The sequence below is a fragment of the Hippopotamus amphibius genome, chromosome 12 (assembly GCF_030028045.1).
Source record: "Hippopotamus amphibius kiboko isolate mHipAmp2 chromosome 12, mHipAmp2.hap2, whole genome shotgun sequence".
In the NCBI taxonomy this organism is placed as follows: Eukaryota; Metazoa; Chordata; class Mammalia; order Artiodactyla; family Hippopotamidae; genus Hippopotamus; species Hippopotamus amphibius.
The window spans coordinates 79822596-79848594 of record NC_080197.1 but is presented as its reverse complement, the minus strand read 5'-3'; the positions used below and the strand labels follow the sequence as shown (position 1 = coordinate 79848594).

The window sequence follows — 25999 nt, the reverse complement described above, 5'->3', positions numbered from 1 at the left end:
AGGGGACACGGGTTCGATCCCTACTCCAGGAAGATCTCACATGCCGTGGAGCAACTAAGCCCGTGTGCCACAACTATTGAGCCTGTGCCCTAGAGCCCGTGAGCCATAACTATTGAGCCCATGTGCTGCAACTACTGAAGTCTGCGCTCCGCAACAAGGGAAGCCACTGCAATGAGGAGCCTGCGCACCACAATGAAGAGTAGCCCCCACTCGTCGCAACCAGAGAAAGCCTGTGTGCAGCAACGAAGACCCAATGCAGCCAATAAATAAATTAATTTTTTAAAAATTCCAAATCCCAACACTAATGAGGGTAGTATGCACATATTTGTTTATATTTATCTCCACTTCTTTTGGTCAGGAAATACCCTCTATTTGTTTACTCTGACCTGGCAGGTGCTTTTTAAAGCCAAACATGAACAGAATTTTTACAGAATTAAATTGGCTCAGATTCGGACTTAAAATTTTCTTCAGTGCCTAAAATAATGTCATTTATACCCACCAATGGATAAGAGATACTGAGCAAGAAGGTTAAAACAGATACTACCGTCCACATGTAACACAAAGCATGTTTAAATATAAGTGCAAAGTTCAATACTACACATCACAAACAATTGCAATCGTCTCTGGAGTCTCTGTGATACTAACCCCTTTCATGTTCATTATACTCAGTAAAATTAGATCTATTCATTCAATATCCTGGACAAACACTGCAGTCTAATATACTATAAATCTTTGAGTATGTGAAATTCAGATTTTAAAACCTATTTTGTAATAAACATGCCACAAAAATTTACTAAACAACATCAAGTGAAGAGTATATTCTTTTAAAAAAGCAATAATACTCATTTTACTCTTGGTGTGACAAAGAAATGATGTTTAATTTTAGGGAGCTACAATTCTAATAAATGAACTCTTGGCAAAGAGAGTCACAGTTGTATCCACTTCCTGACATAAATGCCAACAGCAAGTACATCCAATTTCAAGTTCCTCTGAAGCCAATGAGTGGGTAGAAAAAAATCACAGCCAAAACGGGGAACACATGGCATTCATTCTTTGAAAAAAAGTCAGCAGTGGATTACAACCAGGAGGGGAAGCCATCTGTCACAAGAAAAAGAGGTGGCAGTAGCTATCAAGGACTAAAACATGCCACCTCAACCTGGGCAGAGGCAAGTCTTAGATCTTCATTCCAGCTAACTCATGTAATAAGCAACAGTTTTCAAAATTATTAGTGTCAAATTATGGAAAGAAAGGGTAAGAGAAAGAAAACCTCCAACACAGTTTAATTCTACCAACACTGTAACTCTTGCCTTGCTATGAGGAAGAGCAACAACATGGCAGATGGAAACCACACACATGCAAAAATCAGAAACAAGTCAACACCTGGACAAATTCAATTCCCTCTAGTATAAAAAGGACTGGAGGTTTTATCTATAATATTATTTCCAGCCTATAAACATTGGCCCAAAATGAAAAAAGAAAGCAACTTTTCAAATATGAGAGTAAAAGTGAACCCAAGTCAAAAATCAACCCTAACCACTGCCCCACCCACCCTTCACTGAACGCCTCCAACCACCCTAGCCACACCCCAGCCCCTGCACAGCACCAGAGCCCCTGCTTCAGGATTCTACTTCTGAAAAAGTAAACTTAATGGATAATTTAAAAGATTTGAGGGCTTCCCTAGTGGTGCAGTGGTTAAGAATCTGCCTGCCAACGCAGGGGACACGGGTTCGATCAAGCCCTGGCCCGGGAAGATCGCACATGCCACAGAGCAACGAAGCCTGTGCACCACAACTACTGAGCCTGTGTCCTAGAGCCTGCAAGCCACAACTACTGAGCCCATATGCCACAACTACTGAAGCCCGTGCTCCTAGAGCCTGTGCTCCGCAACAAAAGAAGCCACAGCAATGAGAAGCCCAAGTACCGCAACAAAGAGGAGCCCCTGCTCTCTGCAACTAGAGAAAGCCCACTGCAGCAACAAAGACCCAACGTAGACAATAAATAAGTAAAAAAACAAACAAACAAAGATTTGAAAAAATAACCTTACTGAAGTATCAGGCCAGCTTCTCTATGGTCCTAAGCCCACTAAAATTGATCTCAGACACAGTAGGTTTCTAGGCTTCAGAGGATCACAAAAGAGTATCAGTTACCACCATACCACCATTTTTAAATCTCAAAACACAGATGATGTTTAATTCAGATAAAGTGAGAGCCACTAGACCTCTCTTTACTGAAATCAGCATTTTATCCTGTCATTAGAATGTATAAAAGCTGGTTTTGAATACAATATTGGTGAAATTGGAATTGGTCACACTAATTCCAGTTTATGTTCCTTCCCTCACTTAGGCGGTTTTTGAAACCTCACTTTCTCCCCTCAGAGCCTTCTTCCCTAAAAGGAAAAGAGTGATTTCCTCTAGAATAGATTCATCTAAATATCCATCTACTGGTAATGCAATTCTTTTTCAGACTTTGGCATACAAAGCCATATTTATTCTTTTTTTAAAAATCCATTACATTTTTTAATTAAAATATATTTGTGCATGTCAACAAAAGTTTAAATCTTTATATAGTCAATGACTTGGGAAGTATACCTTCTGCTCAAGAACAAAATAATAAATATTGTTATTCTAAATATACCAAAAATTAGGCAATACAGTCCAGAAATGACCTTCACTTGCTCAAAAGTTCAGTAAATAGGACATCAATAAGCAGATCATCTCCACCAACAAACCTCTGGGAAAAATCTACTGAGTCAAAAAAGTTCAGGAATCATGAAGCAATCATTGTTGATTTCTTCATTCTACTCCTCAATGATTACATTATCAGCCACTATAGGACAAGCCTACTTCCCTCTTTTCCTGAAATAATTAAGGTAAGTGTGAAGAATGCATTCAAGTGTCCTGAAGGAGACTATTTGTTTCTTTCTCCTGGCCATGCAGTACAGTAGAAAGCAGCACACCTTCTGGGCTGGAATCCCGCCTCTGCCACTTAGCAGCTGTGTGGCCTTGGGCAAGTTCCGTCTTCTCTCTAAGCCTGTTTCCACATCAGTAAAATGAAAGTAACAGTACCTACCTCCACAAGACTGTTAGGATGGTTAACAGTATAGGCAGAGCACATAAAATGGGGCCTGCTTCTTAGCAAAACCTACACAAGCTATTACTACGTTGAGCTGTAGTAGCTGTTAGTCATCGCTACTTATTCTGTTGTCTGAAACCAGATGCTGGCAAACGTCCCCTGTAAAAGGCCAGACTAAATATCTCGGGTTCAAAGGAGAATATGGACTCTGTCACAACTGCTCAACCACACTGCTGTAGTGGGAAAGCGGCCATAGACAGTACACAAACAAATAAGCATGGCTGTGTTCCAGTCAAACTGTATTTATGGACACTGAAGTTTGGATTTCATTAATTTTCACATTCACAAAAATCACTCTTTTTTCAATCATTTAAAAATGTAAAAACCATTCTTAGCTTCCAGGGGATGTATGAATCCTCTGGGCAGGATTTGGCCCACAGGCTGTAACGTGAAACCCCTGTTGCAAATCAGTGCATCTTAAATGCCAGTCCATGACCAAGTTTCCACCAATCCTTAATAAAATTGTCACTGTAAACTTAAAAGTTATATTTTCTTGGGAAGGACTGTGCTTTACTCTATAATTATGCAATTCCAACTCCTTTGGTGTGACAACGTTTTTCCTCTTATAAAAATGATGGTAAGGGTATGGGGCCATTTATTTTTTTTTTAACTGTCTTTATTTGACAATCCCATGCCAGGTCCGCCCCGCTACTTTCTTTTTTTTTGGGGGGGTGGTGTTTTTTTCTTATTTTACTAGTGTGTGAAATCCAAGTCTAGGAATCGTTAACGAAAGCTTTCTGCCTAATCCAAACAAGAGTAGTGATATGTGTCACTGACACCTGCTGATATTTAAACTAATCAAATTACATCTTTACCATCTGCTAAGCTGGTCTCCTGTATCTCTTGTTGGTCCTTCCTCTTAAGTAGACTCCTTCCCAGAAGCCTCTGGATCCTATTATACTTCCTTTCTTGCATTTCCTCCTCCAACTAAAACACAGAGGAATTTTAATGTAGTCTTTCACATTTAATAAATGACTACATACATGTTAATTTTTCAATAAATATTTTAAACAAGTATCTGCATTTCGCTCATTTGTTCTTAGTTGCAAATGTCACAGTGACATTTTATTTGGCTTTGTAACCAGAAAGACCAAGATCTGTCACTTCCCAGATGTGAGATGTGAACAGATTACTCTTGATTTTTAGTTTCCTCACCAATAAATGAGGATAGTATCACGTCCCTACAGGATTTCTGTTAGAATTAGAAATAGCATATGAAAGAATCTAGTATGGTATTTGTAAATGCTCTATAAAAGTAGTTATTATTAACATGTTCACTGGTTTCCATAAGAGGTACTCAGAGATGTATCGGACAAGTGTCACCGTAAGACCTCATTTGCACTGACAGATCTACTACACTATTTTTAAAGGTACAACAGGTGATATGTAAAAACTAAAGAGAACACCACATGTAATGCTACATTTTTAATGGCAGCGAAATAATAACAGATAGTGTGAGCAAAGAGCCTTTTTAGTGACATATATTAATATTTATATAAAAATTTCAGTTAGGAAAAAAGTAACAGCACAGAAATAGTTTTAAATAAACACGAGTAAATACAAACATTCTATGTTGCCCATTCTCAAGAATTCTCCACCGTTTTGTAAAGGTTAAGTCTTCTTCATACAAAGGCACATAGTTTAAATTATTTACAGAGAGTTTTGGGTCCAACTAACCAGCCAGAAACTCCTTACCACAGAGAGAAAATAGAGCAGTAAAAAAAAAGTTATTTCCAGCAATATTACATTCCTTTTGGGAAAGCATGCTATAATTCATGGATGAGTCACTGTGGAAATAAAAATGTTAAATAATGGATAAGACTGTAACTGAAAATCCTGAGAGCTAATTACCCTACTCAAAGTTCCTGGTGACTCCTTCAGGAATATTAAGGCTACACTGCTAGTAATTAGTTATCCAAATGAAACTTATTACCCATTGTGACCCACTTTCTAGAAAAACTGTATAGGTCCCATGCTACTGCTTCTCTCCTCACAGCAGATTATAAGATACATTCCATACTTCAAAAAATGCTCCACAGCATTCTTTGTATTTATGAAATATTTGACTTGGTTCCAACTAACATCTACTGCTCTGTGTACCTATTATGGTATTTAGTCTTGTCCACTGTTTTATACATATTATCTCCTTTAGTCTCCTTCACGCATCACAATAATCATAAAAGCATTTTCTCTATGTGACAACTGATGAAACACACAAAAGCTCTTTGCTCCTTATATGCAAGCACGGATTTCATGCTGCCTACCTTGGAAAGCACATCAATGGTCAAGTATTTCTCATTCCCAGAAGGGCCTGACTTGGTTCTGTCAATCAGTTTTGAGCTAGGGCATTAAAATCAAGGTGAAGAGATTCTGAGAGCAAATTCTATTAGGAAAACTGACAAAAATAAATCAGATAACTGTAGAAGTAAGAACGAATCTCTAGAGACCACCTTGTCCAACCTCTGGGGTTTACAGATGAGAAAACGTGTCCAAAAAGATTAAACAACGGTCATACACCTAGTTACCGACTGGCAGAGCCAGGATCAAAATACGAATGCAAGTCTCCTTTTCTAGAATCAGTGTCCTATCCACTACACCAGTGATTCTCAAGCTCATCAGGCCCAATGCCACCCTTCCCCTTCCTATAACAAATATTTTGTAATGTGCCCTTTATTATTTTAAAATTCATAGATAAGCCTACCCTCATATGCAATCGAGAAAAAGTAACATAATGCTCTGTGAAAGATAGGTTTATAATAAAATAACATGTATGTTAATATGGGAGACGCTGAGACACAGCTACACCAAAAGACACGGGCACGTGCAGAAAGAGGCTGTTTGGTGGATGCTCTGGTCAACAATGCAATGCTGCTGCTCTAGTCATTTTCTAAAATGATAAAAACTCTACGTAAAGTTCCAAACAAAACAAAGTACAATCTTCCATCAGCTTACACAGTGGTCCCAATGCTAAAAAATTCAGTGTATACTGAAGCTATTCAAAAAATGCTAATGTATTTATGCACATTTATGTAGTTAGGATCTGGGCTCAGGTCATTATAAACAGATTTCCCATCTATACACATTTCTGGCAAGACATTTGAACCTCGTACAGAATGAGGGAGAAATCTGCAGTGCAGGGCTATCCTATGCAGTGCAGGGTATCTAGCGATCCTGAGCCCTCCCTACCCTAATTCCGAAAAATGCCTTCTGCCTCCGAAGTATGCTAGCAGCCAATGTTCCCACAACTCTCCAACAACTGAGAAGCAATGTATTACTCCTGAAAACAAGTACCCATCACCAAAAATACCAAGCGAAATTCAGGAATGTGTCCACTACCACTTACGTAGATTCTCTTTTACATGCTTCATCTCTTGAAAATGCTCTGTACCATGGGTAGCATGTTTTCAAAGAGAAACAAGAAATACACCTCATGAAATTACAGGACAGGAAAGGTTGGAACTCATTAAATATGCTTCTCTCCTAAGAATCCAGCACCTATTCTAAGTTCCTATGCCCATGAAGAGCCATGTGGCAAGAATAAATTACTAATTACTCAGATTATCAAATCTATGAAAGATAATCAAAACTAAAAACATTTTCTGAATATATTCTACTTTCTCGGTAGATTTTAAATCCTACACAACAACAGTTTTCACTTAGCTCCCCAAAAATGTTTTCCTTTGAAACAGAGTGAATACTGTAGGACAGTTATAATGTAAACAGGGCAACTGTGTAAAAAAAAGAATTAAAAATGCTATGCTTAAACAAAGATTTATCCGTGAACGACTAATCAAAGCAGTTTTGCTTTTATTTTAATATCATCTCAGACCAAAAACAGGAATGACACTGGTGTACAAAGAATAATATAACTCTTTACCCCAAACAGATCAACTGTAACGTACCACTATTTATATTTTTTGACACTGAAAATACCTGAATTACAGGCATATCTCTTTCTGGATTTCATAAAACATGGAAGAAGAATTCAATATAAATAATGAAGAAACTTAACCTGAAAGAATATTTCCTTCACTTATGCATTTAAGATGCTATGAAAAGTGAAGGACTAAGTTCTTCATCACAAAATTTTACAGCATAGAGGAAAACTTAAGAGGTTAACTTGTCCAAATCCCTGCTCTAAGGCAAAATATATACTGTGTTATAAACCAGTGGGTGACAACCTCTCATCATATCTTATGCTGGCAGTATCAGAAAATAAAAATACGTATTTTCTCTTCTTTTACCATTCAGAGAATTTAAAAAACAAATCAAGATGAAACATACAAAATAACAGGCCTAAACATACACAGTGTAACTGCAGCAGAAAGCAGCCCACGTCATGGGCTCTGCACGCAACAAGACCTCCCTATTTTAAGCTTAATGGGTATTCCTCAAGCACAAACTAGGTAATAAAAAGTTACATAAACTTTTCCATGAGAATGGCTTAATATGCATTGCCTGGCAATATTCTTAGTCTTTAAAATTGAGCTCTCTCGCTTTCAGAATTTTACAATACTTTCTAACAGTTAAGCAACAGTAATACAGAGTCCCACTGTCAAGGAATTGTTGATGATGTGCTCTCGTTTTAAGGGCAACAAATTATAATGCTCAAGCACTGCTCTCACAAGATAGTTTTTAAACTGTGCGGTGATTCTTGAAGAATTTAAGTCCTCCTTTATTTACAGTTATGAAAATTAAATGGCTCCCAGAGAGTGAACAAATTTGAAAATCACAATTACATCCAAAAATTGATCAATACATGCTTTCCCTTTTTTTAGTTTCTTCACAGTAAAAACTGGGTAACTGATGAGACAAAGAGGAATCCTTATCACAAAACATTCAATAATGAGAATACTTACTGGGTAGCCAACTGTAACTACTGGCTAAGACAGCCCACCCAAGGCACCTCCCTAAGGACAGAGAAATACATGCTATCGACAAACAGCAACAAGAAGAAAATATTGGCTCTTCTGACCTTTTATCTTGTTGCTCTTTCTTTCACTGATGTTTCTACTAAGGGTTACTATGTATTTCTAGAAGTTTATTACCCTCATATTCATTTTATCCTACAAAATAAGACTGTGAAAAGAACAATCCAGGAGAAAATGTATGTATGTATTCTTTACATAGAGCCTCTAAATCACTAAGACACTTTAATGTTAATGTTAATTCAAGAGTCCAAAAATTCAAGAAAGCAATTTATAGCCTTATACAGTTTTCACATTGCTTTCAGTTTTATTTCCAGTTTCAGGGCAGTTCACCAGAAAACTATGATGGTACAAAGGAGGTGCTCAATATTTGTTAAATCAACAAAATTAAATATTAAACATTAAAACTAGCATTTAAAAACACACTTTCATAACCTTGCCAGAAAAAAGGTGGCATCTCTAACCATGGTTTATACCTGAAAATGCACAAGCAAAACGATTAAGGATAGACCTCAAAGCGGGAATTTTCATTCAATGCACATGGATAAATTCATTCCAAAACTTTGAAGAAGCACTTTTCCAGCTTTCTAGCACACCGAAGCTTTCTATTATTTAATACTGTTTGGGCTGAATTTTGGCCTATTAGGCTTTATCCAGTGTTTTCCCATTATTCACTATTACTGAAGAAATAGTACAATTACCTAAACCATGGTGGAGAAGCAAAAGCCTTGTTGATGTCAAAGACCACAATGTTTTATTATAACACAACAGTTAAGAGAAGAGGCGTATTAGAGCTAAAGAATAAACTAGTCAAGACCCTTAGTGGCAACCTCTTACCAGAGTCAGAGACCCCAGTAAGGCCTTTAGATGTGTAGTCCCTTCTGTCTGGAACACTTCACCCATAGAGTCACATCATCCAGGTCTCTCAAAGAGGCATGAAGCACCTCTGCTGCACATTGAAATACAATGGCTGTCTCAATGAGCACCGTTTTAATTTAAAAGACTGAATTCACAACCAATGATTATTCAGACTCGGGTATACGGATAAATTTTTCTCAAAATTTAATTAAACAAACCTGTCAACTCGACAATAACTGGCAATATCTCTTGCCAATGATAAAATCTGAGTTTCGAGCAAAACTCAGAATTTTGGAAAACTTGTATCTCCTGCCTGGTGAGCTTATCAATACTTAAAGGCTTTTCTGACGAAACAGAACGTGATTTTAATGAACGAATTTTTTTAATCTGTCCAATGAAATGTGTCAACACTTGGAAGACCTACATAACTCAATCAACCAACATCTTCCAAGTGACTAATACAGAGTGTTACAAGAGCAGGGGAAGGCATATGTAATATTCATGTATATTCTCTACATGTAAAAGATATGTTCAAAGTGCAAGACCGACCAATTTATTTTAATGTAACAAAGTATTATGGAAAGGTCACTGACAGGATTTCGGATTCTACACTGCACCAACTTTAAAAAACTACCACTCACTGATGAAAATGTTCTAAAATTAGATTACGGTTCTGACTGCACACCTCGCAGTCAAATTTACTAAAAAAAAAAAAAATTCAATTGTGCACTTAAAATGGATGAATTTTATGGCCTATAAATCGTATCTCAAAATGTTTAAAAAAAACTACCACTTGTCAAATTTTGGTGTGGTTTCAAAACATATCCAAAATTATCTGAAAAGGATTTTAAAATACTCCTGCCTTTTCCAACTACTTATTTATATGAGGCCTGATTTTCTCAATATACTTTTGTATATTTTTCTCAACCCAAAAAACAAACTGCAACAGACCACTGAAAGCAGCAGATATAAGAGTCAGCTGTCATCTACTAAACAAGATATTAAAGAGACGTGCAAAACTATTTTTCATTAAAAATGTTATGTTAACATTTAATGTGTTTATTATTTTGAAATGTATTAATAAATATTTTTTAATTTCTATTTTAGTCTCCAATATGGCAAATACTGATAGATAAAAGCCTACATAAATAAAAGCTATTTTAGGTTCCTTAATAATTTTTACAAGTGTACAGCGTCCTGAGGATGAACAGTTTGAGAAATACTGCTACAGGAGACCATACCTGAGTGCCCGAGGGCTCATCCAAAATCAGAACAGTTATCCAAGGGTGGTTTCAAAGCAAAACAGGTCCTGCATATCACATGCTCTGGAAGTACATGAGCCACTAGCCACAAAATTCCACAGTTAAAGGATGGTACGGTGTACACATCAAAGCTGAACTGTTGCTCACCTTCTCAACCTACAGGGTCTCCACAGATGAAATCAAGCTAGACAGGTGTCATTTCAACCAAGTGTTCTCCACCAACAGTCAAAGTGCGACAGAACTTACCATGAGCCTATTAGGTAGGAAAGACTGCCAGAACAAACAGAAAGGGAGGTAGTTTCAATAAGCATTACTGCTGATAACGTGGAAAAAATAAAAGGAACAGATCTATGTGAAAGACTAACTTTCCAACTCCAGAAAGAAAAATGAATATTTTTAGAGATGCACATGGCAGCACAGAGAATGAGAAAAATACAGTTCATAAAAGATTTCTAATCTTATCCATAAGGGAAGAACAGAACGTTGTCAATACAAAGTTAATCACTTCTTCGCTGAAAGTAGGAAGCATTTCCTTTTTGACAGTATTTCTCTTTCTGACAAATTTACTCCAAATTCATCATGCAGAGGTATCTACTTTCAATGAACTTGTTCACTAAAACAAAAGATGTCTGTTAGCAAAAGTTCGTTCATCACAGGAATATAGACATTACCCTTTCTAAGTGAATAGTGACTTTCAGTAATCGAGAGAATCACTCAAGTTATCTTCCTTCAAAGAAAAATACCACAACAAAGACAGAAGACGAAAACACAGAAACAGCTGGGTGAGAAAACATATAAAATATGTACCACTTAATGGCTTCTCTCTTCCTCTCCACTCCTTACTCCCACAAGCAGAGACATATAGCTTGCGATACAGAATTAACTAGGTCAGTACATTTTCCAACATTAACAAGCACACATATAATAACACTCCTGTGCGTGCACCTAAGATTGCAGTCATTAGTCTCTTATTTCCAAATGCTTATGGAAAACTTCTCAAATAATTAAAACTAAATTCACTGTTTCTTACCCTAACTCTAGTTCCACATTCTAATCTCTACCCATTTATCATCAATGGCAAAAACACTTCCTCAGTCTCAGTACCATGGTTCACTCATTGTAGCCTTCTCTCTTGCCATCCTAGTCTATACTGAAATATATCTTTGAAAATACCTCAAGGATGTGCACCTTCTTCCCCATTCCTATCACCCAAATAAATCCAAGTTTTCTGCAACAAACTCATTTGCTTTCCCTGCTGCCTGCCTTCGATCCTCTCTGCAGACCAGCAATAAAAGCTGCTCCTGAATAATTTACCCCCTAGGGCAACTTCCTGTTACTTTCTTCAATTCTTCTTTGAATAAGTCAGACTAAGAAAAAAGTTATATAGTCTTAAAGGATGAATTAAATTATATCTCAATAAAGTTGTCATAAAGGGAGAGAGGGAAGAAGCAAGGCTGGGACGGCAAAAAGAGGGTGGGTGGGTGGGTGGGGAACTCTCTAAATGCCTCTCAATGAAGTCACTGCAGGCACCCTCCAGAGCTGAAAGACCAGGAGCACCTACACAGCTGTCAGAGGCATCTGGCCTCCCAGGAACCAATGCCAGTGACGGTCAAGCACAGGACTGTGAAATTGATTCTTCCATCAAACGGATTGAGCTTTGTTAGAAAATACTTTCCTCCATGAAGCCAGAACCTAAAACCTTCATATGCATATTCATTTTTCCAGTACTGGCCTTCCAAAAAAAATACCAAAGAAAAAAAGGGAAAAAACCTTCCTTCTTCATGGCTGCCCAACAAAAACAGAATATAACTAAAATGTCACAAGTCTCTTCTTTAGAATTCCCCCAACCACTTGTTCTAAAGCATGATTTCCAAGCCCCCGCAACACTCTCCAGGGCAAATATAGCACCTGTAACATGATAGCAAGTTCCAGGGGCAGCATGATTTTAAAAAGTAAAATGGAACTATGACCTCCCTTGATCAATATTAGTGTAACTAAAAAAGCTACGTTCATTTTCTGGTTTCTTTTGCACAAAAGAATAAAAAATGGGTTTCCCAACTCATATTTAAGCTGCTATCTGCAAAGATTCTGTAAATTAGCGAACCCATAAAACCAATTCTATCACTGAAATAAAATCACACACTAGACTGCACTGTGAAATGTAACAGAGGGGAAAAAGAGACTATAATCCTCTGGCAAATTCTCTTATTTCCTCACAAATAAGCCCTGTCAGATATTTGCACAACATTTTTTATTAGATTCACTGGGAAATTTTTCACAATACTCCACTACATCCCAGGTAAGCAAATTTACCAGTTCTTCAAGAAGCCAATTTCCCATACCCATTTATATACCTTTGCACAAGACAAAATCCAATGGATGGGTAGCTTATATTTCTATATGCCTCACATGAACAAATTCTGCTTCTCAAAATGATTGTTAACTCCCCAAAAGGAGTTATCTATCTTACATGTGGTTTCATTTTCTCAGGACATTCCACACAGTGCCTCTAACACCTCCCATTTCTGGAATGCCAGAAAAGATCAAATCTATCTGGAAAACAGACCAGAATACTGATATATCCACAATACTCTGAATAACAATTCATAATTCATCTCTGTGTTAAAATGGGATTATCAAAAAGAAAAGTTAAACAAACAGTCCAAGACAGAGATCCCAGATTTTGACATCAGATTTTAAATGACAGTGAAACAATAAGCAAACTGATGAGTTTATTTAAATTCAAATAATGGCTTTCACCATGTGACAAATCAAGGTACAATCTAAAAATTACTAAAATGTTAATAGTCACCAGTGTCCAAACAGTGAGAACAAATGACAAAACACAGATTTACACAGAATGTCTATCTTTTTTAATTTCTGAACTTCAAATTCTCTTGATCCCTAAATAAATAAAATAAAAATCCAAAAATCAGAATTCTGAACAAAATCAAACTTGGATCCAGAAGCAAAAAAATACACAAAGCAAAACATTAAACTCACTTGCCATACTATAACATTTTTTAAATGTACTCTGGTCACACAAAATTCCAACGAAAGTGGTTTAAATAATTTTTTTTAATTTCTTTATTTTTAGGTTGTGTTGGGCTTTTTTTTTTTTATTTAAATAATTATTTTTAAAGTAAGCTTGCAACTAAACATACAGGAATAGTACAAGGCATAATAATCAAAAAGAAATATGACAATATCTTATTAGATCCTGGTTAGAATAAAATTAAAAAACATAAATCATCCAAAGCCTTAGCTCTGCAATTCAACCAAGCTCACAGCTGGGTTTTTATTCTTGATAAGGTAAACACACCAAAAGCCTTCCTCATTCTCAATTTAAAAAAAGAAAAAGGCCTTTCCTGTTAAAACACATATTGTTCCATTTCTCCAACCACCAGTACTTGAATGTTCAGTAACAAAAAGAGTATGAAACATAAAAACAGCTGGATATTTATTTTTGAAACAATCTTCTAAAAGGACTTCATAATAATGAACCATACACATTCTGCAATTCTAACCAAATGTGTTTTTTCATTTGATAGGATTCTAGACCAAGATCTCTGTGGTCCAATCAGATCAAAGATTTAGAATGTGTCTAAATCCCCAATCTCAAACTGAAATGGGGAAATTTGTTTAATTACTGTAAATCCTATTAAACCAATCTTCTTTGTAAAGTGGAAAATGTCTGACCTCTGAGGGCTATGGAGGGTGTGATGAATGCAGAGTTTAATTAGGGCCCACTGCTGGCTCACTATAATCTATTAATTAGCATTCTCAGTTCTCCATATCTCATTGCAGTGTTTCACTTCGTTTTAAAATTGCACCCTTCGTTTCTTGGACCAAAGTTATACAATTTTAGGATTGTGTGGTAATTACAGTGGGTGCAGGAAGAATATACTCCTGCCAGCACTGGTGTTTAATTAGGGCAAGGGGCGGAATCTAGATAAGGCAGTGTTCACCCTCCTTCTGCGCATATGGTTTTTTTGGCATCAGAGCCCTGTGGACTGTTTCGCTTCCACTGGGCAAAAGTGCTGAGTTCCCATCATAGTCTTTTCAGAAGATTCAAATATTTGCCTTTGAATACAGCTTGATAATTAGAAAGGTTATTGTCAATGCTTTTTATCCACACAGCTTTTAAAGTATAGGCATAATTAGCTGCCTGAATTATTTGAAAATAAAGAAGTAAGCCAATATTTTTTTTCCTCATTAAAATGGACATTTCCTTGCTTGCTAATAAAAATCATCTTGGTGACAGGCATATTTTCAGCACCATCAAAAAGGTACACTGAAGGCTAGCTAATTCAATGATAAATTCAACCTCAATTTAATATTCAACTTCTACCAAAATCTAATTTATATTTTATATATAACCAATCACACCAGTTGCCTTTCTTCTACCTTAAGTCCTCAATTTTGAAGAATTAAAAAAAATTTTTTTTTTTCAAGTTTTTTTTTGTTTGTTTGTTTGTTTGTTTTTATTATTTTATTTTATTTTTTTGGGGGGTACACCAGGTTCAATCAACTGTTTTTATACACATATCCCCATATTCCCTCCCTTCCTTGACGCCCCCACCTCGATTCCCCCCCACCCTCCCTGCCCCAGTCCTCTAAGGCATCTTCCATCCTCGAGTTGGACTCCGTTTGTTATACAACAACTTCCCACTGACTATTTTACAGTTAGTAGTATATATATGTCTGTACTACTCTCCCGCTTCTTCTCAGTTTCCCCTTCACCCCCCGCCCCCTCCCATACCTCGAGTTCTCCAGTCCATTCTCTGTATCTGCTTCCTTGTTCTTGTCACTGAAGTTAAACTTTCATAAATGTCAACAGAAAGAACTGCTACTCATTGTTGGTACTTAATATTTATGTCATCAATATTAACTTTTTAAAATTAGTTTCTGTTCTGTACTGTCAACATATTGACTTGCCTTGTGATAGTTTTTTTTTTTTAAGATTGACTTTTTTAACATTTACTATGGTAAATCTTAATACTATACCCCCACACTTAAGTTACATAGCCTAAATAATTTTGATAATGGATTTCAAAGCAAAATCATACTCTCATAAGAAGTGAAAAAAGATAACATATGTTAAAAGAAAAGACAGGAAGAGAAAGAGAAGCTAGGGGAAAGAAACAAGCAAGAATGGCGAGCAAGCAGACATGGCAGCCAGAGAAAGATTAAGGTAGAGGACCCATCTGGAAAAGGCTAAGAAATGGAGGGCATAAAATACTAAGAAAAACAGGAAAAAGGAAAATAAATGAACTGGGAAGGGAAAAACCTAAGAAAGAAAGAAAAGAAAAAGAATGGCTCGTTTCACTTATGTACATCAATTGTTTCATATATTCAGAATACAGAAAGGCAAACATACATATAAAACTAACCTGGTTTTCCTCCTGCACAACTCTATACTGTTCCTTCCAAATAGTGATTTTAGAAGCTTCATCTTTTCTCAGGGCTCGTTCTTTCTTCAGCTCTGGGCTCCAGAAGGTCTTGATGCTATTCATTGAAGAACTTAGTTTGCTCTCCTTTACTTCTACATCCTTTCGCAAGAGATCATTTTCCCTTAATACTTCCTTCAGCTGTGTCTGCAGATCCATGATTGTGTTATCTCTTGCCTGACGGAGAGAGTGAGGAACAGTGGATGCCATGCTCACAGGAGGGAGGTGATGCTCTCCAAATGCTATGGTGTCGCTAGCAACTCCACTGCTAGCTATATTGGGGCTACTGCCCATAGCAGTCATCCTCACACCGTAAGGCAAACGTCCTCCAGAACGGCCAAGTGTCATGGTGCTTTTAGGTGTTTCTGAACCCACATTTTCATGGTCACTTAGATACATAGGGCCAGAAGTGGCATAGGCAGCATTTAAGGACTGGATGTTCTCCATTGAAAGGGTTTTCCCACTGCCACCTCCGACACTGCTTCCAGAACTCCCTCCTGTACTATTGGTTCGACGATGACCCAAGCGAGGGGACCGTGGAAGCCGAGGTGATCGCCCAGGGCTCTGGTTGCTTGGTTCCACCTTCCCAACTGAGCGAGCGCTTCCGTACATGGTTGCAAGATGAATTCAGGTGCCAGGAAAGGTTTAAAGCAGAAAACACAATATGGAACTCTGTGACGTTTCTCTATGGCTATAAGTCTGCTTAAGGCTAATCAGAAATACCAGGTCCTCAGCTGTTCAATCTTGAAGAAAGAGCTTACACCATATCTGTAATGAAAAGATCACACATTAACTCCTCCAATAAGAAACACTTCCCCTCTCAGACACTCTTCATTGCCCCCACCTGAGGAGGAGCTCCCCTTCGATCATCTGTTTACTCCTGCGCTTGTTTACAGCACAACTTATTTCTCAGTAAACATCATTCCAAAAACATTCAACATGTCTCAAAACTGAGTACGTAAACCATAACAAGCAAATGGAAAAGACAAAGAAATGAGGCATAAAGACTGGCAAGAAAAAATTAAAACTCAATGTCTGAATAGATGATTTTCTAACTGGAAAATCCAAGATCAACTGACAAGTATTAGAACCAATTACAGAACTCAACAAACTGCTTAGGCACAGATCAATATATAAATATCAATACTTTCTTGTACGTTAGTAATAACAATTAGAAAATGCAATTTTTTAAAAATTCCATTCACAATAGCAACAAAACCATAAAATACTTTGATATAAATCTAACAAAAATGTGCAAGAACTTCTGGAAAAACTAGAAAACTTTCCTGAACAAAAGGAAAGTTATCCATGTTTACGGATGAGAAGACAAACACTGTAAAGGTGTCAGTTCTTCCCCAACTATTCCACATGCCAATGAAAATCTCTACGGGATTCCTCCTATAACCCAACAAGCTGACTCCAAAATTCAAATGGAGGAGTAGAGGTACAACAATAACCAAAACAGTCTGAAACAGAAGAACAAAGGAAAATGTCCCCTAAATAGCAAGATACACTATAGGTCCATGATCCTTTAATTTGCAATGCAAAAATTTTTTTAAACTCTGGAAATAAGGTTTTTTTTTTCTTTTTAACTCAGTGGCAAAACCTGGCATGATCTGATATGAGGTCACTTATTGTTTATATGTATCTCACCTAGTGTGATTATTTGTACACGTCATTGGGAAAACAATGTGTATGATTACAGGATACTGCATAACACCCATTGGGCATCATGGAGAAAAAACCTGGATTCCAAAACCACATCTGCCCCCTAAGATTTCTCACAAGGACTCGAAGCCTTTTAAAGCTATAGTGATTAAAACTGTACAGAACTGGCCCAGGTATCGACTCTAAATTATAAATGTGAGTTTAGTGTATGCTAAAAGTAACATTTCAAAACAGTGAGGAAAGGACAAATCATTCAATAAATGGAGTTTGAACAACTGGTACTCTTGGAAAAAAAATAAGTTACATCTCTACTTCACATAGTACACAGAAATAAATCCTATGTGCATAAAGATATAAATTTTGAAACTATTAAAAGTACTAGAAGAAAACTTAAGTGAATATCCTTGTGAACTTGAGTTAAGGTAGGGCTTCTTAAATAAGAAACAAAACATAAAAATGTAAAGAAAAACAACTAGTACATTCATTCAATTATGTCAAAATGACAAAATACACCAAAAATTAAAAGAAAAACAAAACCCTTGGTGAAAAATTATCTAACATATGTATAAAGATTTGTATACAAAATATATAAAGAATTCCTACATGGGAAATGCCAAATTTTAAACAGCAGTGGTTAGAGGGGAAGGGAATCTGGTTTCTAAGGTTGGGGGGAAATGTTTGTGGAGGCTTTAGGTTCACTTGTAAAGCTTTAGACTTACAATACTCAAATGCTTGAATTTTTTAACAGGAAAATATGCTCATGTGCTACAAGTATAGTAATTAAGACAAATTTTAAAAACATATATCATACCTATCTACTTTCTACACTTCTCTCAAACAGAAATCAATACAGATCTAAACTAGATCTCTGTGATTTCCTAATATTCTACCAAAGAATTGGCTTAGGTCAACTAACAGATTTCACATATTAAATAATATTTTAATATGCAATTGAAAATGCAATCCAAGTAAATCACATGGTCAAAAATAAAATTTTTAAGGACCTATATAGTCATGCCAAACTCAAGTTAAAGATCTTCAGAAATATGAACACACTGGCAGTCTCATCTCTACTTTTGTGATCCATAAAGATAGCCCTAAGGTAACAACAAGCAGGACAGGAAATGCACGGAGTCTGAACCTTCCGTCTCAGAAACAGCAATAGTACACCAAGTTCAGGTATTGCAATATTCTTCTAGTAATGTTAGGAAATTCCTTCCCAGGATTAACCTACCTCAGGAAGTAAAAATTCCTTTTCATGATTAATCTGGACTGTAAGGTAGGTGACAAGTAGTAATCTACATACTACTGTTTAAGTGAATTCTATTACAAGATCAAAGAGGGATGCAAAGTTTTTTATGTTTTTAAGTAATCTGAATATTGCTTAAAATAAGAGAGCTATTCATTACCCAGAATTCCTTGAATGATAACAAAAGCGAACATGTAGTAAGTGTTCACTATGTGTCAGGCACTGTGCTAAGAATTTTACAAGATTTAATTTAATATTTATAAGCTCCCTACAACACAGGAATTGTCATTACCTCCACTTCACAGATGAAAAAAGTGAGGCCTATAGGTGTTAAGTGGTAGGTTAAGATTTGAATTAGGGCACCTAACTCCAGGGCCCTGGAAGCTCTTAACTACTATACTTATCCACCATCTGATGATGTTAACACCTCAATTGTCTGTAGGATGTTAAAGGTTTCCAGTTTTAATGCAGAGTGTCCTGCTAATCTAGGACTCTAAACCGAAACTTTAAGGCACATCTTAGGTTTTTCATGGTGGAATGCTTAAATAATCACATTTATCTTTCTATGAAGGAGAAAGTCTTTTTTAAAAGATGCTGGGGAAAAGAACAAAATAAGGAAAATTAACAAAATAAAGAGTAATAATCATGCCATCAGAATTTTAAAGTGCCACAGTCAAGAAAAAAAGTCCCAACTGTGTTTCTGTGAAAAACTCTGTTTTCCTGTAGTCAAGTAACTAAGTCACACTACACAGGCTAAGATGCAGTAACACAAATCCACATCGAGTTTTCAGCATCAGCAGGTGCATTCTAATGTTCAAGCCATTCTCAGACCCAAAATGGCATTTGCATGTGGAGTCTTTGTTACTATCAGAACTATATTCATTTCTACAACAAAAGAAGAAAATTCACTAGCTCTGTCTGAAGCCCTCATACTGGCTTTCTAATATGAACTTGAGGGAAGACAGTGTTTTTAAAAATTAAAATTTCTTTTAAAAATTTGCCAGATCCACAACCACAAGATAATAATTCTTGCACTTTAAACAGCTGACAAAAAAAGAATTTTGACCAAAAAAAAAAAAAAATGTTAAGCCATGTGATTCCATTTATATAAAATTCTACAAAGAATCTGTTATGACAGAACACATCAGCATGTGCCTGAGGTTGGGGGTGAAGGGTGCATGGATCATGAAGGGGTAGGAGGAAACTTTAGGGGTGATGAAAATGTTCACTATCTTGACTGTAGTGAGGCTTCCCAGGCATATACAGGTCAAAACTCATCAAACCACATACTTTAAATATGTTCAGTTTATTGTACACAAATTATAGCACAAAAGCTTGAAAAAAATAATTTCACATTCCATACTCCCCTGCCCTTGATTAATCCAAAAGAAATATCTTCACTGATTACCTACCTGGAGCACCGCCAGCTGCTGGAAAAAATCATGCGGCTGTTCAGTTTGAGCCCATAATGTTGGCCCCAGAGTCCTACAAGTCCCCTAGTTCGTGTCCTATCCAATATCTTGCTAGCTCCCCTTCTTGTACCTGTTGTGGTTATTTCAAACTTCTGCCTCTACTTACCAGACAGAACACATGAGTCTCCTAGGTCACAGACAAAGAATTTTATCACTCACAGCACAGCCAGCTGTATGAACATCCTGTCACCCCCAAGTCCCACAAGGTGATACAAGGGGGCCCAGACAAATGCTACACATGCAGTGGATTTGCAGAGGAACATTGAGTTTAGGGAATCCACCACGTTCACAATAATCAGTAAGTAAGCCTGATATCCCCCAATGGGAGACATTACCTCATCCTTCAAGGTAACTCGCTGCAAACACAATCCTGAGAAACAGCCCAGGTTAAGAGCAGTCAGGGCCTTGCATTCAAGGCATGCAGGAAAGAAGAGACCCATGGAGGACTCACTCTCCTGATAAGTATTTGTGGTAGTCTTAAGGTACCTGCATAAATTCTTTGATACTCCTCCCTTCAAGAGGGGAAGCAAAATTCCTCTCGCTTTGAATGTGTACTAGACTTAAAGGATTTGCTTCTGATGATGTATCAGTTCCAAGACTAACTCATAAAAGACACTTCTGTCTCAGTCACTCTCTTGCAGCACTCGATTTGGGGAAGTTAGCTACCATGCTATAAGGGTACTTGAGCTACCCTACAGAGAGCACCATGCAGTGAGGAACTGAGGCCTCCTGCCAACAGCCATGTGGGATGGCTTGGAAAGGGATTCTGCAACCCCAGACAAGCCTTCAGAACTTCAGACTCAACTCACATCTTGACTGCAACCTCATGAAATACCTTAAGCCAGAGAACCACCCAGCTATGCTCTTCATAAAAACTGTGAGATAATGTCTGTTTTTCTGATTCAATAAATTTTGAGGTAACTTTTTATACAAGAGACAACACAGCATTGTTTCCTGAAACTTGTTTTAAATGTGCATATGAATACACATGTGCATGCTGGATCACAATTTAAAATGTGTTTCTCTTCATAGGTTCTAAACAATTCTCAACACCATTGCCAGCATGATCTTCTAATACAACAATTCTCCAAGTGAGTCAGAATCCCTGTTTCCCCCAGGTCCCACAAAGTGACACACAGGGGTCTGAACAGAATCTTTCAAGAGGTCCAAGAAGGCAAAACTTTTCTCATAATACTCTGACATTACTTGCTTCTTCACTATACATTCTCACAAATGTACAGTAGTGTTTTCCAGAGTCTTCATGGCATGTGGGATTATCCCACTGACAGCTAATGGAATGTGTACTTGAGTACTCTTATGTTTTAAAAATTTCTCAGTTTTACTTTCTAATATGGTAAATAGTATAGCCTACATAAACAAAAGCTATTCAGACTCTTCATAATTTATAAAGGGATGCTGGAACAAAAAAAAAGTTTAAGAACCACTGCTCTAAAATTTAAATATGACATCATCACACACACCTACATACTTCCTTTGAAGACATCCCAAAATGAGAATCTAAATTCCTTCGCACTGCATATAAAAATTTTCAAGGAGCTTCTCTGGTGGCTCAGTGGTTAAGAATCCACCTGCCAATGCAGGAGACACGGGTTTGATCCCTGGTCTGGGAAGATCCCACACGCCAGGGAGCAACTAAGCCTGTGTGCCACAACTACTGAGCCTGTGCTCTAGAGTCTGCAAGCCACAACTATTGAGCCCAAGTGCCACAACTACTGAAGTCCATGCATGCCTAGAGCCTGTGCTCTGCAACAAGAGAAGCCACCACAATGAGAAGCCCACACACCACAAAGAAGAGTAGACCCCACTCTTTGCAACTAGAGAAAGCCCGTGTGTAGCAACGAAGACCCAACGCAGCCAATAAATTAATTTTTTAAAAAAAGAGAGTTACAAATGAAGATTAAAAAAGTGTACTATGGACAACTCATGTGGTTATCAACAACACACGCTGGATGAATTTAGCAGGCAATTAAAAAAAAATTTCATGATTTGGGTCCGGCCTACCTCTCTAAAGACACATACTTCTTAACCACTCTTTTCTTCCATGTGACAACCAAGATCAAGTACCTGCAATTTCCTGAAATACCATCCTCTCTCATGCTTCCATGACCTTCCTCTTCCCCATCAACTGGCTAACTACTTACTACTCATTCTTCCAAACTAAGTTTAATAGTCACAATCCTACACAAACCTTTAAATCCCTCAGTCTAATTTGGGTGCTCCTCTTATGGAACCCAGGGCTTTTAAAATAATATACTTACTATGTTTTAGTTAATTAACTATTTCCTTAAAGGCAAAGGAATGTCTTATCTTCAAAACCTAGTGCAGTGTCTAATATAAATCAAGTATTCAAAAGTGTTTGCTGACTCCACAAGTTAACCTAAATCCTAGAAAAATTCATTAAGATAGTTCTTATACATTCAGAAGGTGGGAATAATCTTGAAATTAGTTTATGGAAACTGAAACTAAATGCAGTTAAGACAAGCATAATGAAAGCCTTTTTATCATTCCCTTCATGTTAATAAACTTCATTTTTAAATTTTAACCAAATTTAATAAACTGATAACCTCCTTCTCTATATGCATTGCTATGTAGTTTTGTCCTCTAACATTATGCCCTAAAAATCATAAAGAAACTTACCGAATAGTCAAGATTTCAATTTTAAAAAAAATAAATTATTCTTCTTGCATAAGAATAGGGAATTCTGTACCTAAATCTTAATTCCAAGAAAACAGCATAAGCTCAATAAGAACACACTAACACTGTTCATCTTCTAAGGAAAAAAAAAATTTTAATTCACACACACATACACACATAGCAATCATATGCAGAAAATATCATGCCTATGTGTACATATCTATTCTCAATACTGAAAAATCTGTCAAGTTAGAGACTTATCAACTACCTAAAACGAATTGTTTTATCCTATATTTTGAGTTTTAAAATTATTTAAAAATACCAGCATAACATTTAAACCTCTGCAAGTCTGCCCAGATATAAGTTTTAAAAAAAGGTTCCTCAAGTCTAATTCTGATATGAACATTACCAGAAATCTGGTTTATCTCAAATTTGGTATTTATTAACAATATAGCTCCACCATCAATTCATATTTCCACATCCCCATAAAAAAATTAGTTTTTAGAGCGCTTCAATTTCACCACAGAAGTATTCTTAACTCTAAAACAGCCTGAAAACCTTAAAATACTGGGGTTCTCTATCAAGAGAAGGCACAATTATTTTTAAGAAAAGAAAGTCAAGGGCTTCCCTGGTGGTACAGTGGTTAAGAATCCGCCTGCCAATGCAAGGGACACAGGTTCGAGCCCTGGTCCAGGAAGACCCCATATGCAGTGAAGCAACTAAGCCCATGAGCCACAACTACTGAAGCCTGTGCACCTACAGCCCATGCTCCGCAACAAGAGAAGCCACCGCAACAAGAGAAGCCACCGCAATAAGAAGCCCATGCACCACAATGAAGAGTAGCCCCTGCTCTCTGCAACTACAGAAAGCCCGTGCATGAAGATCCAATGCAGTTGATAAATAAAAAATAAATAAATCTAAAATTGTATTAAAAACATTAAAAAAATGAAAAGAAAGTCAAGAAAACTAAAATTAATTCAGTTCTGGTGACATATACTTGTAAGCAAAGATTTTTTTCTAAGATATACAAGACAATCAACATTCAAAAGGATTAGGTTAATTTTTAAAACAATGAAGTCAACTTTTTTTAAACTTCCCCAAATGAAGTAGAATGGTAAAAGTTAAAAATGCAATTCCAAATCATGCAGCAACAGTGCTCAGAATACATGAACATGGTAGTTTTTATATTTTCCTCCTTAACGCTGCTGCCCTCTGTATTAAAGCATATCACTAACTCTGCTCAAGTATGAAACCAAAAATGTGACCTGAAATCTTTTCTACAGGGTAACTGTAAAAATGTGCAAAACAAAATGCAATGCATAGACCTTAAATATTTACATTTGACCCTAACGAGCCCCCTGTGAAATAATTCTTACTGTGCTCCTGAGGCTTAGCTGTGTAATAACTAGAAGGGGAGGCTTGGGCTGGTACAGCTCTGCTATATAAACACTGTAGTTTTCAACAAAGAAATAAATCTCTTAGAGCCTCTTCTATGAAATGGGCATATCATCTTCCTCAAAGGATGGCTAAGAAGATCAAATCAGTGAGTAAGTATAAAATATCTGGTTCCTGGTAGGTTTTCAATAAATGTTAGTCATTACATGTCTAGATATTTATCTTACACATATTTTCACACAAGTGGAAAAACTGAGTTAAAAAAACTGCAGAATTCTTTGAAATAACAAGACTCTGGTAACAGCCTATATAATTACAGGAATACTGTGCAGCTATTAAGAAGAATAAGGTTAAGACTGTGAGTAGTGATAAGAAAAGAGATACAAAATACACAAGATACATTTTTAAATTTATAAAAAGAAGAATACAAGAATTCCTGGGGAAAGGTGGGTTTTTACTGATACATTTTTCTCTTCTGCACTGAGTTTTTAACATGAATATGAATTACTTTTATCATTTAAAAATGAATTACAGTTTACATATATGGACAACTCATTTGTGACAGAAGTGCAGAAGCGACACAGTGGAGAAAGTGAGACAGTGCTGCTCCCATGACAGGAGACCTGAACACACACCTCCATGACTGCCACAGTCCACCCCCCACACTGCAGTCACTTCTGCACACTGGATCAGGAAGCAGCTTCTCCAGGATTCCCATGGGCCTCTGTTCTTGAGGGGACCACAGAAGAGGAAGGTTACTGGAACAAACTAGAGCTGCCGTTGGTCTCAAAAGCACAAATGGTCTCATCTATTCCCTCCTCCACTATCCTAAACGGCACCCAGCCTCAGTTTTCACCTGGCAAGTCTTAGTGACTTATCTGATGGCAACCCAACTGCTCCTTCCTAAGGGATCTAGGCCCTCGGCAATCATGTTCCTCTCAGGCCAGGGCTGCTGCACATATCTGTTCACAGTTACGATGCGGCAAGGGGGCACAGAGCAACTAAGCCTGTCATGGAACAACTAAACCCGTGCGCCACAACTATTGAGCCTGCACTCTAGAGCCCGTGAGCCACAACTATTGAGCCCATGTGCCACAACTATACTGATGTCTGCACGCCTACAGCCTGTGCTCCACAACAAGAGAAGCCACCGCAATGAGGAGCCCGTGCACCACAAGGAAGAGCAGCACCTCCAATCACCGCAAGTAGGGAAAGCCCATGTACAGCAACGAAGACCCAATGCAGCCAATTAATTACTTAATTTAAAAAAAAAAAGATGGGGCAAGGGAGTACCAAAAGGTGCCCGGCTGGATCACTTCGGTTCTACCATATGTATTATCCCTGCCCCCATTATGTTCATAATAATGAAAAGTTACAACCGAAATGTCCAACAATGGGGCACTGGCTATATAAATTAAGGCACAACTATAAAATGGGTTACTATCTATAATGGGTTGAATAGTATCCCGCCAAAATTCACATCCATTAGAAACCCAGAATGTAACCTTATTTGGAAATCAAGCCTTTGCAGATGTAACAAAGTTAAGATGAGTTTATACTGGATTGTGTTAGTCTCTAAATCCAACTGGTGTCTTTCTATGAGGAAAGAGAGAGATTCAGTCACAGAGACGCACATTAAGAAAGACCATGTAAAAAGGGAGGCAGAGACTGGAGTGATGCAGTTACAACCCGAAGAACGCCAAGGACTGCCAGGAGCCACCAGAAGCCAGGAAGAGGCAACGAGGGATTCTCTTTAGAGGCTTCAGAGGGAGCAAGGTGCTGTCTACACCAATTGTGGACTTCTAGCCTCCAGAATCATGAGAGAATAAATGTCTGTTGTTTAATGCCACCAGTTTGTGGTAATCTGCTACAGGAGACCTAGAAAACTAACACACCATCTCATTACAAATGATGATGTGGCTCTATACTT

The 25999-nt window shown here is 37.3% G+C and overlaps 1 protein-coding gene across 9 annotated transcripts in view; it reads right to left on the bottom strand.

The window, feature by feature from the left end:
- ERC1 (ELKS/RAB6-interacting/CAST family member 1) overlaps window positions 1-25999 on the bottom strand; it is a 410068-nt gene that overhangs the window by 359511 nt on the left and 24558 nt on the right. For all 9 annotated transcript variants that reach the window (XM_057703818.1, XM_057703817.1, XM_057703825.1 and 6 more), the window contains exon 2: window positions 15574-16398. In XM_057703818.1, the coding sequence (XP_057559801.1) occupies window positions 15574-16242 (669 nt within the window). In that variant the 5' untranslated portion in view covers window positions 16243-16398. The remainder of the gene's footprint in view (window positions 1-15573; window positions 16399-25999) is intronic.